At 47.0% G+C, this 13,561-nt stretch overlaps 2 protein-coding genes across 2 annotated transcripts in view; both read left to right on the forward strand.

The window, feature by feature from the left end:
* The window catches only part of LOC144807844 (uncharacterized), a 351,402-nt gene that overhangs the window by 101,837 nt on the left and 236,004 nt on the right, over positions 1–13,561 (forward strand). The gene's annotated exons all lie outside the window — the stretch shown is intronic.
* Positions 1–13,561, forward strand: part of LOC144807908 (uncharacterized) — a 138,108-nt gene that overhangs the window by 51,713 nt on the left and 72,834 nt on the right. The window contains exon 3 of the mRNA XM_078673504.1: positions 8,196–8,338. Coding sequence (XP_078529630.1) covers positions 8,196–8,338 — 143 coding nt within the window. The remainder of the gene's footprint in view (positions 1–8,195; positions 8,339–13,561) is intronic.

Genomic DNA, 13,561 nt, shown 5'->3' on the forward strand with positions numbered 1-13,561 from the left:
CAGATTCAAATCGCCCAATAGGAGGAATGTATCCCTACGCAACGTTGCCTCTGTTAAGTTTTCTAACAGACTCTCCCTGAACTTGGCGCAAGGCCCTGGGGGTCTATAAACCAAAAAGCCTTTGATCGTCTTGCCCCCATTAACTTGTATAGTGAAAGCTCCCACCTCACTCTCAGCAACCAGCGTGCTTTCCAACAAACATCCCAAGGGTTTCCTAAAAATAAATTGCAATCCCCCCTCCCCTCCCTACTGGCCTGTCCTGCCTGACCATCGAGTAGCTCTCAGGCATAGCCTCGATAATGTCCGAATCCGAGAACTGGTCTAACCATGTCTCCGTGATGAACAGTAGGTCAAACTTTCTCTCCGCAAGCAACTCGAAAATGTCGATTCTGTGCCTGCGCAGTGACCTCACGTTAAGGAGACCACAGTTAAGAGCAGCAGGCTCCCCGGCGTCTGGCAGCATGGTGGTAAAACAGAAGCCACAGTGAGCACAGTCTATGTCATCACTGGACATACCGTGCCTGCATGATGGTAAAGTGGACGGACATAATCTGAGGAGCTGCTCCCTATCCCAGCAGATCTTAACAGCCGGACCAGGGGTTATCGCCCTAGCCCGCCGTCGGCCGCGGACGGGCGCAGACGGGCGCAGACGGGCGCAGACGGGCTCGACTTTGGCGACACTTCGGCGCGCCTTCGTCGCGCCCGCTGCGCTCGTCCGCTGCGCTTCCGGGGGTACATCCTCCTTTTAACGCCCTCAGCCCGTCTTCCTCACACCCACTAGACCACTAACCGGTCACTCACAGGCGGAAGCGGAAGTGACTGTCTCTCACCTCCACGCCCTCCGCTCAACGGTGCTAGCCACCCTGTCGGACCGAGGCGTGGAGGAGGGAAGACAAGACAGCCACCCCAAAGCGCCGGTAAGTCGGGAGACACGGGCACGGGAGACACGGGGGGGGGATTAATGAAGCCTCAGCGCACTAAAGCCTTGACCCCAGCGGAATCACCGCAAAAAGTACAGCCGCGGAGCAATCCGGGTAAACAAAGTGGTATTAAAAGTTTAAAATGCAGCACAGTTTAAAAACGCAGCGTTACCGCTATGGATCACTCTGACTGCGCGCAAAGCAGCTGTGAGCCCTGCCACTGCTCACTCACCGTAATGAATAATGTATTAAATAAATGCACCTGCTGCTGCAGATCCATGACGTCTCCTCTGCCCGGCCCCTGCGTCTGCGCGCGGCCGACAATCCGAGGTGTAGTTCACCTCTTAGGGTGGGGTCTGGGTGTTGATCATGCGCATTGAGGCTGGGCTCGCGCAAAGTGCGCGTGATGGTGAGGCGAGGTCAAGGAGGCAGGCACCTCGTGATGTCAGAGACCAGAGAGAGACGAGTCGACGACTGAGAAAAAGAGCGAGGCACAGCATTTAATTGTTTCCAGCCCCCCCCCCCCCCCTGGCCCCCTGTCTGCAGGTAAGTCTAGTCAGGACCGTCCACTCTGTCCAGTCGCTTGAATTGCACGGCACTGTCTGTGCTGGGACGTGGCACTGTCACAACTGGGCCGGATTCGAAATTAAAAGTGAAAGGCCTTGTGACACACAAACACGCGGAGATTGCACGCAGGACACAGCGCAGATTCAAGTGTAATTCGGAGGTGGTGGGGTGAAGGTCACACACATACCAGAGGGAGTGCGCAGGAAAGCTTGGGTGCAGGGGGGTACAAATGGCTTTGAGGGGTTGTGTGATCGTATTTAAGCCCAATTTTAAGTTAAAAAAAAAATCCCCACACCCTGGGCCTGGCACAGCGCGCAGGAGCGTTATTTCTCCGCAGCGACAAACTCACAAAGATGCCCGTTAGCAATGCGTGTGCTGCCCCCGGGGTCTTTTTCTCGGCTGCCTGCTATGGGAATTTGTCATCCTAGCAACCCTGAAACTAGGCCCTAGTCCCAGCCCGCTGGTCTACCGGTGTCCAGTAACTCCCCCCACCTCCGTAATAAACATGACCTATACAGCCTTTATTCACTGAGGGGTCGGTGAACCCGTGAGCTCTAGAGAAGTCACATATGTAGGGGGGCTGTTGTCCCTGCCGCAGTGACCTTGGGTGTTCTCCAGTGACCAGTTAGGCCCCTCCAGTCCGTCTTCTGGAATGGGTTCTGTGGCTAGGAGCAGTCCTGCTCTCTACTCCCCGCTCGTCCTGGGCCTGGTGCTGCTAGGAGCGGCAGCCCAGACCACCGAGCGCGCTGCCCAGGTTCAGCACCCCCACCCCCATCACTCGAGGGGTCCCTGAGGGGATTCTGGACTTGGGACTAGCCTGAGCTCTGGAGAAGTCCACTTTGGATGTGGTGTGAAAAGATGGGGGTGGTTCTATTAACATGAGTCCCAGGCGCATCGATGTCTCTCCAAACGGCCCGTAGGCCCGGGCCTTCCATTTCTGAAGGGTACCTGTGGGCCGGAGCAGCCCGGGGTCCACAGGAATCAGCCAGACCCCTGGAGCCCTGCTCGGTGCAGGTGAACCCTTCAGAAGGCCCCATTTGCGCCCGACGCCCTTAAAGTTCATTGAGGACACATTCTGGGGAGGGTGGAGCATATGTTTGTTTTACAGCGCTTAAATAACCTGGCCGTCTACTATGGCTGCACCCTGAACAGGGGAGTGGGGTGATCAGCAGACCTACGTGGACCCTGTCTGTGACCCTCTGCCACCTAGCCCGGTCTCTGCGAGAGTTTCAGGGGATGAAAGCGGTCTGAGCTGTGGAGAAGGCATAGAACGTATATGCTTTGAGAGGGGAGGGACGGGCCCCAGTTGGAGTCACAAGTTCATGGGTGGCGTCCCCAGTGACAGGCAGACCTCCAGCCCTCCTCTGGGGGCTTTCAGTGGGCTGGAGGCGGGAGCAGACGGGCTGTGTGTGTCTGCCCTGAATTGGATCTATTGGCATGTCTGGTTGGTGCTATTGTGACCAGCGCCACCTCGAGCGCACCGTGCCCTTTCCCTCTGCCGAGCAATGGCCCTCCTGCCCAGCTCATGTGGTTTCTAGTTCTGGGGCTCCAGAGCAACCATCCTGTGAATCTAACTGCTCCGAGGGTCTTGGGAGCTCCGTCTGCGCCCTGTTATCTAAAAGTCTTTGGGGAGAGTGGTTGCACTCTGTATGTTCGCTCTTCATTGTAAATTTGTATTTTTTCCTGTGCATTTCTCACGCCCCTGCGTGCTGTGTTGCAATTTGGTCTTGTGTACCCTTCATTCTCAGGCCCCTCTTGGAAGTTCACTCTTCATTGTAATTTTGTATTTTTTCCTGTGCATTCCTCACCCCTGGGTGCTGCGTTGGATTTTGTGTTTGTATACCCTTCATTTCTAGTCTTTGTAATGTTCTATTTTGTACCACTTTTCTCTTGTAACATAACTAGCTCTACTGTACAGCGCTCTGACACCTTCGGGTAATGTCCACGCTTTAAAAAAATGCACTAAATAAAAGAAAAATAAAAGCGGGGGATAAGGGTGAGAGGAGGAAAGCAGACCGGCGGTAGGACCCCGGCCCAGTTCCGCAGCGCAGAGTGTTTGCATTATGGTAGTAAAGTATGCAGTGGTGTGTTTTACACACTGAGGGGGCAGAGAGAGGGGAGCAGGAGAGGAGCTATTATGTTCCAGATGCCAAAGGAGCAGTCAGTCGTATATTTTTGCCCCTTGGTTAGATAGTCGTGTGTCTTAACTTACCGAGAGAACAGCCGTGCATTAAATTCATCTTCAGCTTAGAATGATGACACTGACACAGGGTGATCGAAGAGGAGTGATGATTCAGGAAATAATAAATGAGGAATAGCGGATAATTGATGAGGATATCTTAAAAATGATGCTGTACAATTCTGTCTTTTTTTGTTTCTGACGGGGCAGTCCTTTGCAACCTTTAGATGTGAAGTCATAGGTTTAAACCTGCAGGGGATGCAGTCACATGGTTGCCCCCTGCCTGGCATTTGTATGTTATATGTACTCACAGTATGGATACATGTGTACATGGTTTGTAGGCAGTTGTATGTTTCCACGCATCACAGCTGCCAGACTGATATTTGGCATGCAGAGATTTGATAGTGCCTATGTGCAACTGGTAACGTTGGCTCCCAGTTAAGAAAAGATGTTGGTTGAAGGCTCTCTGCATCTGCCACAAAGCCATTTATCCAGCATCTCGAACCAATTCCATCTCTGGCATGCTTAAAAGGCACCCCTCTTCTAGACGCTGCGCTCGGCCTCCGCCAGAAGATGACAGCACACAACTGCCCACAAGAGTGAAGAAAACACACAACTTTCTCAGCAAACGAAAATAATTCTTCCTCTTGTGGAAATAAAACATAAATATCTCCTGAGCAGGTAAAAGCAAGACTGCCTGCTCAGCAGGTGAGAGTACATAAATGCGCTCTCATCAGGTTAAAAACACGAATGCCTACTCAGCAGCAGAAAACACCCAACAGTCCCATTAACAAGTAAAAGAATATGATTACCTCCTCAAAAGGAGAGAACATAGGGGCATATTACCAAGCAATAGCGATAATTATCGCTATTGCTTGGTTAGAGACAAAAATTTACCGCTGAGCTGCGGCGATTTTTATCGCAGATAAACCTTGGTATTACCAAGGTTTATCGCAAATGCGATAAAAATCGGCCGCAATGCATGAATATCGCTGAAAAGTCAGCGATATTCATGCATTACCGAGTTAATGCTCTTAGCCATGCTATCCACCTCCCATTGGATAACATGGCTAAGAACTGCTCAGGGCAGGTGTTAGCTTTTGGAGATATTCGCGCTTAGCGCGAATATCTCCAAAAGTTGGTGATAGGAGATAGCGTTGTTAGCGACTGTTTCCAGTCGCTAACATCTTGGCATGCCCACTTTGCATGTCATTAGTGATAAATATCACTGACATGCAAAGTGGGGCCCAAGATGGTCGCTATCTCCTACTAGCTGTCGCTAACTGGTGTTAGCGACAGCTAGGTAATAGGGAGATAACTTTATCTCCGCTTTCTTGGCTTTTAAAGCCAAAAAAGCGGAGATAAACCCCCTTGATAATATGCCCCATAGATCTGCCTTTCCAGCATGACAAACCCACCGACATGCCCACCAGTACCAGCATGTGGATAACCATAAGCAGACTATAGAGGTGACTTCTGTCTTAGCAAGTAAAAACCTCACTAAGCCTTCACCATATGGAAAATAACCTCCAGCTTTCTCAGCAGGTGATACATGCTGCTAGTGTACAGTAGGTAAAACTCAAAACTGCCTCCCCAGTCTCAGCATAAGATAGGCAGGGAGACCAACATACAATGCATTGCAATAGTCCAACCTGCTGAGAATCAAGGCTTGTATTAAGAGCTGCTGGAGTATTGAGGAAGGAATGGATGAATCTATAATTTTTTTATGATTAAAAATACAAGTGGCCATTAGCTTTTTATATGGTGTACATATTAAAGTTTCCAGGTAGTAGTTGCCAATTTAGGGCACTCCCCTTATGCCTGGGGCCACCGCAGGGGGCACCAATCTTAAGGATTACCGAAAATCAGCACCTCTGTCTTGTCTGAGATGATCTGCGTGTCTATCAGCATAGCCATAAAATTAGAACCCAGACTAGGTGATCTGATACGCTTATGGAGCAACATATATATTAAAGAAAGTTGGACTGAGAACAGATCCCTGAGAGATTCCACAGGGCGTACCTTTAAAATCTGCACGGAATAAAGCCCTCTGAACAGCCTGTGTTCAATTTTACAATAAAGGATTCAAACCATCTTAGAGCGTTGTCCCCCAAACCAATAACGTTTAATGGTTCTAGCAGGACAGCATGTGAGTTCTTGTCAAAGGCTGACAACAGATCAAGGACGCGTAGAGACTCAGGGCTCCCTGCTTCAAGATCATACAGATGTCACTGACTGCAGCCACTAGCACTGTTTCTGGGCTAAATGAGGGCCTGAAACTGGACTGAAATGCATTAAGGACACTGTTTTCCTCAATATAAGAAATGAGCTGTGTATTCATCCAAATATTTAAAATGTTAATACAAAAATGAAGAATGGAAATAGGATAGTTGGAAGAGATATTAGGTTTTAAGTATCCTTTTTGAAGAGAGGGTGACTAAAGTTGTTTTACAAAAGGAGGGAACAATACCATTCGCCAGGGAGTTATTACAGATTGTGATCTCACCAGGCAGTTATTATAGAGCGTGACGCATTTCACCTTTTCAGAAGTCAGTCGTGTTTTGTCTGAAAAGGAAATTGAAAGCCTTTTAGCCTGTTGAGGAGGTAATTTGGTATTTTCACTTACTGATGAGGAAGTTGTGTGTTCCTCTTCGAAGGCAGCGGTTATATTGTTACCCCTCAACATCTGAGTCATCCTGTGTTTTTCTTGCTAAGGTGGCAGTCATGTTTAACCTGCTTCATGGCAGCTAGGACTTCACTCTTGCAGAGGAAGCATTCTGGGGTTTGTCATGCTAAAGAAAATGGGATTACAGGGCAATTACTTTTCACCTAGTAAAAATCAGGCCTGTAGTGATCACCTGTGTAGGTGGCAGTTGTGTGTTTTCACCTAATGTGGGAGGAAGAGTTGTAATTTGCCAAATAATTGGCATTTGTGTGATTTTTCCTATTGAGGGGGTAATATTTTATTTGGCAATACTGTGGAGGCAGACGTCAGTTTTCAGCTGTTGAGGGAGCAGATGTTGTTTTTAGGTCTCGCCCTCTAGACCTATTGTTGCCGAGATACTTCTCAAGGGAGACAAACCAGGGCACTCGCAGCAATTCGGGTTTGTGGACGCGCACGTCCAGCCCGGCGCCGTGCACATCTGTCCAACATTCACACAGCGCCTCTCGCCTCTCTCAATCACGCGCGCAGCCACACTCACGCATGCACACACATACGCACACACTCCCCTCCTTACCTCACCTCACTTCTAAAGTTCCCTTCTATACCCCCTTCCGTTGAATTAAGACAACTTTTAATCTCTTCCAAAGAGCTTTACTGTGAACTTAATAGTGCCCTCCCATCTGCCCTTGCAAAGTGCCCTGCCTGCTCAAGTCCCAAGCGTTGGTTGTCTTCCTCAGGGTGAAGCAGTGCAATGGTTTAACTTGGTCCTGAAAAAGAGCCAAGAAATAGGATTTTTCCTATGTCCTACCTCGGCGCTGGGCACTGCGTGTGTGCGTGCGCTCCGCCCCTCCTGGCGTTGGGTTCCTTTCTATGCGTGCGCCGCCCACGTGGTGGGGGCTGCCTCCCAGTGTGCACGCTGCTGCTCTCTCGCTCAGTGTCTCGCGGTGGTTTGGTCCACTCTGTACCCTCTATTCTCCACTCCCCTGAAGGACTAGAAGTGCCGGAGGTAGAGCTTCCTAGATGCCTGCTCAGCAGCTATATAAGACCATCGATATGGCGCCCCCAAGCATCCCCAAAAGGCATTCCGATAGCTTCCACCTTCCCTACAAGAATTACCCTCTTCACATGCGCACACACACCGGTGCTGGGGGCGCTTACCTGAGCATGGCCTCTTCTTTCTCCTCCTCCTGCTTCTGCCAGTCCATGACTGCCATGATGATGCTGCGCTCCTCCTCGGTCAGGTGGCTCAGGTCAGGGATCTCGGGGGCCGGGCGCGGGCCCTAAACCAGGGGGCCCTCAGGGACGAAGACATACTGAGCGCGGCTGCCTTCGCCCTCCCCCAGTGGGAGCTCTGCTCAGGACGCTGGGCTCCCGCTGTGTGGCATCTCTGCCGGGCTGCCTGTCGCCCCTACACTCATACTGACCCGCCGAGCACAGCCTCTAGGAACGGTAGCCCCTGAAAGTGGGGCACTGGTATAGCCCAGTTCGAGGACGCGGTGGCTATCCCTTGGCCTTTAGGGTGCGAGCGGTGGGTTGTGATGCTGTGCGGGGATACTGGCTATGCCGCTTTTTGCATGGGCACCGCCTCCAGCCGCTGCCTCTCAATGGGATCCACAAGCAGCGGCGTTCCATCCGCCCGCCCCACTGGCTCTGACTCGAGACCGCGGCTTTACCGCGCGTGCCAGTTGAACGTTGTCACCATCACAGAGAGAGCGCGCGCGCCGTGTAAGGCAGCCACGGAACGCGAGTTCACGCGCCTTGAATTACAACTGTTCTCGGGCGGGGCAGTGACCTTGCTGCTTTTGTTTATTATTATCACCAAGCATTATGGGGAACCCTGTGTACTTTGTTGAACCCTGTGTAGTACAAGGAGTGTGAGGCTGTGTTTCTGCAGGTCACCATCAACTTCAAACCTTCTCTTAAACTCTGCAAACCCAGGGGAGCGCATCTCCACTTCACAAACATCAAGGCACCAACCAAAACAAGAGACATAGCTTCCAATTCCAGGTATGAACAGTCATGCAAAAAAGTCCAGAAATCACCATTGCCTGACCCACTAAGCATCTCACCATCAAATCACACCTGCTCAATTACCATGCGTCCATGGCATATTCTCGCTGCAGCCACACGCACCTCCCTTCTCCCATACACTCATACGTCTCACTCTTTACCAGTAGATAGCACAAGAAAACCTGACAAGTGCCTAATCAAAAGGGTTGTGACCTATTTACCACGAGAGGGAAATTGCGCTCCTATTTCCACAAGTGGTCACAAATCTTGGAGTTGGCACAACAATCCCAGCAGAAGCCTCATTTGTTCGACCCACAGTCTCACATGCTTCTGCTCAATGTTTGCTGAATCTACCATTGACAGCGCTTATCACATGCAATTCGAGGCTTTTCATCAGAGTTGGACTCTTCACTGTATGGGTATTGCCAACATGTCACAAGGATTCTCAACCTTAACTATGATAGCAGCTTTAGCTATTTAGTCCTCAGTGATTCCTGGCTAACCACATCTGGTTCTATACTCTCAGCGCTACCACTTTTTAACTAGAATATCCTAAATAAATATAGAAAAAAAGCTTAATCTTACCCAGTTCGGCTGAAAGATGATGCACAGTTTACATGACACCTTCTGGTCAAATCTGTCACCTGTAAGTCAGTCTATATTCCTTCAACGAAAACGCATTAACCTTTTACCTCTAACCCTGGCAGCCTAGCAGATGATCTCATTCTGCTGTCCCTGCTCAGCAAACTCATCACCTGACCTGACACACAAGAGGCAAACAAAGATATGACAGCACCTTTAGATTTACTCAAGTGGTCAATACGTTCACCAGTGAAGTGGAAGGGCCCTGACATCTTAGAATTCCAGATACCCAATCTTCGCCTCTGGGACTGGCAGCTCTTCGCATGGTCTGTCCATGTCCTCGTTTTCAACATTCATGGTGCACGCGGCAATGAGGCCAACCCTAACTCTGTGAGGCCCGCCTCACTATGGGCCAAGAGGAAAATACCATCAATGCTGATGCTCTCATGCAAAACGTCTCCAGCCTTAAATTTCACCACATCCCAAGTGCACACCTTTGCATCTCCTAGACCAAATATAAAATGGTACACACGCAGCGTTGCCCACATTGTTCAATTAATGATACAGAAGGTCAAATTGTCCAATACTCTCAAAAATAGGTCATTAAAAATTGCAACTTACAGAACGATCTCAGTGGCAAAACTGGAAATAAAGCAGTTTGGCTGGTGTAAAAAACACAAATTACCTCACCCACTGCAGTTGCTGTATGCTTACACTCTGTCCTTCATCTCTGACACTAGCGATCCCTCCCAAAATATGCAGCAAAATAATTTTATTTCTCACAACAATCATCCTCTTCAGTACCCCAACAGTACCAATAAATTCCGCTTGAGACATTCTTCAGCCTCATGTTTGTCATATTCTTAACCAGTCTTGGGTCAATCTGCCTCGGGCTCTGAAGCTTTTAGGGGAGGGTTCCAGAGACAAAGCCCTGGTACGGTAGGCAACTAGTAGATTGCACAAGACCACACCTAAGTTATAAGATGGATAGTGCTTCATTAGCCCTGGTTCAGTGGTCCAAAGAAAGAGGTCCTATTCCTAGGCCCTGCTTATAATTGAGATCCTTCTCCTGGGTCCTGATGACCCTTCCTTCCAATTTTATCTATTGACTTTGGATTGGCTTCATCCCACTCCATCAAAAAAAAAACTCAATCTCTGAGTCTTGTTCTAACCGTAGGATTTACAAAAGCGCCAATTCATTGATAGTGACTCTATTTCATTGCCGACTTTGTGTTTACTCTTTTCGGAATTTTCGACTCCAGTTCCTCTTTAAACCTGCATACTACTAAAGCAAAATATTTCCTTTTTTTACCGTTGGATGAGGTTGGTTTTACAAAAGCGACTGTTCATTGCTGGTGACTCAGGTAAGGGACATTTTTGGTGATAACAAAGATGTCATATATGTTACACTATAGTATGTTTAAAAAATACTTGTAAGCGCGATTAAAAATTTCTTGGTGTACGCCGCTGCTCGTCGCTCACAGGCATGTGCTGCAGTACCTCCTGCTTACTCTGCTTATTAATCTACTAGGTCTGTACTTTTCACTGTAAACAGCTAGTATTTTTCTTGTCTCTCTCACTACCTTATAATTTTTGCTCCGTACAAACATTGTCACTCAGCACCACCATATTATCACTCAGCGCTACCCCAGCATCACTAAGCACCACTACATTTTCACTCAGCACCAGCACATTATCACTCAGCACCACCACAGCACCACTCAGCACCACCACAGCATCACTCAGCACCACCACATTATCACTCAGCACCACTCAGCACCACCTCACCACCACAGCACCACCACAGTACCACTCAGCACCACCACAGCATCACTCAGCACCATCACAGCACCACTCAGCACCACCACAGCATCACTCATCTCACTCTGCAGCACCACAACATCACTCAGGGGCCAACAACATCACTATGCGCTACCACAGCATCACTGAACGCCACAGCATCACTCGTCGCCACCACAACATCACTCTGCGCCATCACAGCATCAATCTGTGCAACCATTCAACAACAACTGGTTCAAATATGTTCTCTCAATGTTTCAAGCTTTATTACAAATGTCACAGAAAGATGTTAAAATTTCACTTCTGTTCTTGGATTTTCGTCTCAATAAAATACACTGAACACAATCTTCACAAACGTTATTTACAAAAGTTTAAGCTAGTGCTATTATAAATTACAATAACTTTTATTTAAGTATTAATTATTTAAAAAAATTAAAAGGCATTGTTATTTGTAATATCAATACATCTAAGTCACGTAAATACAACACATATTGCATTACAAATGCTATAGGTGTCACATTTGCGAAAGTTAAAACTATTGGCATTGTAAATGACAAAGCTATTAATTTAACTATTTTCAAAACCAATACAGAAATACAAAAAATTGCCATTTACAATAGCTCAAACTTTCCTAATGCGAGACCTATTGCATTTCCAATGCTTGTTTTACTTGTCGTTTATAAGTCAAAATTCTATTATAGAACATTGAGCCAGGGACATCTTAAGGATTTTGGGGGCCCTGGATCGAACGTTTTTGTTTAGATTCGGTTTGAATTTATTAACCGATTGCAGCTCTTTCGCGGCCTCTCTGGCCAGGTCACAGACAGTGCACAGTAGCACTGTCCAAATTGTAAATGCATTTCCATCTAAGATTCTGAGATTCACCAACAGCTCACTAATATTACTGCAAATAGTTTCTGTGAAATAAAATCTGTGACTTCCTCCCAGTTCTAATATGTGCGGTCCTGTTCTCATGTCAAAAAATGGATGTTGCATGAAACGTAAACACAATATCTTATGCAAACTGTCTGCAGCAGCCTCTCACACATAACACACATTAAAAATAAAGGAACTAAAAACAGTATTTAAATCAAGCTAAAAATTATTAAAGGTCATCAGAGCAAGTCTCTTTGCAGAACCGAGCTGCCTCCTTCAGGGGGCCCCCTAAAAGCCTGAGGGCCTGGGTCAGGGCCCAGTTTGCCCATGCCTTAAAACGTCTCTGATTTGAGCTATTAACTGTCATCAAAGAGCTGCATGCAAACTGCAAGGTATATGTTAAAGCTTTATTTTTTTTGCCCAGTCTTTCATTATCTTAATCTTGCCAAAAGGGTTCATTTGGTTAGAAAATAATTCTTATTATTAAAGAGAACCCCTAAAAATGGTGTTATGTTTTACATTCTGAGTTTGCGCTTAACCAGAATAGATACTCAAACTATATTGCCTACCAGTATCAATGACATGTCACTCCTACACTACACCTTGCACTACTGTCTGGTGTAACATTTCCTATACACTGATTTACACATATGATTGTCTCTGTGCAAAATGTGTGTGGTGTAAAGTGCTCTGACACCTTACACTTGTATGATTGTGCTATAAAACTAAATAAATCAGAGAGACAGTGGTTATGGAGAACTGACGGGCACTGTTCAAGGGTGCTAGTGAGGGAATCTGTGGCAGAGGTGGTCATTGGGGGGCGCCAAAAGACATTGTCGCACAGGGCGCCACCTGTGTTAAGGCCCGCCTACCATACCATACCATACAATGTGTTGGGCAGAGTTTCTCTTAGACTTGTGTTGACACCTTACCAGGGTGTTGTTTATTAAGTTGATAAGGGTCCTCTTTCCCTGACATGAGGCAGTAAAGTTCAATGCAAGCTATACCAAGTCTGTTCATCTTGTGTATAGCGCAGCTTATCTTGAATGCAGTCTTGGAGGGGAATCGGTTCTGTTCTGTCAGGATATAGATGAGGCTCTCACTCTTATTCAGGTATTTGATGAGAAATGCTGCCCCATGTAGGATACCTTTCATCAAGTATAATTTGGAACTGTCCATTGACTCCATCAGTTGCAAAAGGTTTAAGACTTGGAATGTTGTTTTGAATTCAGTTTCTGGACAAAGACTTTCTCTTTCATCAGGAGGCAGATTTAGTACCAGGGGTGTGCAAAATTCACATAGTTTGCTTTCGTATAACCACATGAAATTTTGGCAAAATTATGCAACATTATGCATAATTATATAAAGTGCAAAATCATCATTTCAAGCTATATTTCTGCATGAAATGCACCTCGTGTCAATTTTTGGAACAAGAATGCATTTAAACAAAGCACCATGAACAACAGCTGCTCCCTTTCTGTTGCTTGCATGTGTTTGCAGTAAATGTTTATAGCAAATGGCACATTTTGCTGTAAAATTTTGCTATGAGTGGTGCATATTAAAGCGCAGTCGCATAATGGCTCGATTTCTCGCAATTCGCGTATTGAGTGTAATGCGAAATTCACAAAATTATGAGAATTACCCTGGCATAATTAACATGCTGTACAGCATAGTTTGTACCACACTGTTTTAGCTGATACCATACCCGTAAACTGTCTTAAAGCTATTTTCAACTGCAGAGAGGGTATCTCTGTGCTAAAATATCAGTGTTTGACCTGTTTGACACAGTAGACCCACCTATTGAAATACATAATGAGATATGGCATATCCCTCAAAATTGAAATCTCTCGGCAAATCTTAATTACACATTTTTATTCATTCCAGCTATAGAATGCTGAGACCTTTCCAGGGAAAGACACTTAAACAGTTGATCTTGAGGCCTTGATAATAGAATTGGAGTTC

This window comes from Lissotriton helveticus, chromosome 1_2 (assembly GCF_964261635.1).
Source record: "Lissotriton helveticus chromosome 1_2, aLisHel1.1, whole genome shotgun sequence".
NCBI classification, from domain to species: Eukaryota; Metazoa; Chordata; class Amphibia; order Caudata; family Salamandridae; genus Lissotriton; species Lissotriton helveticus.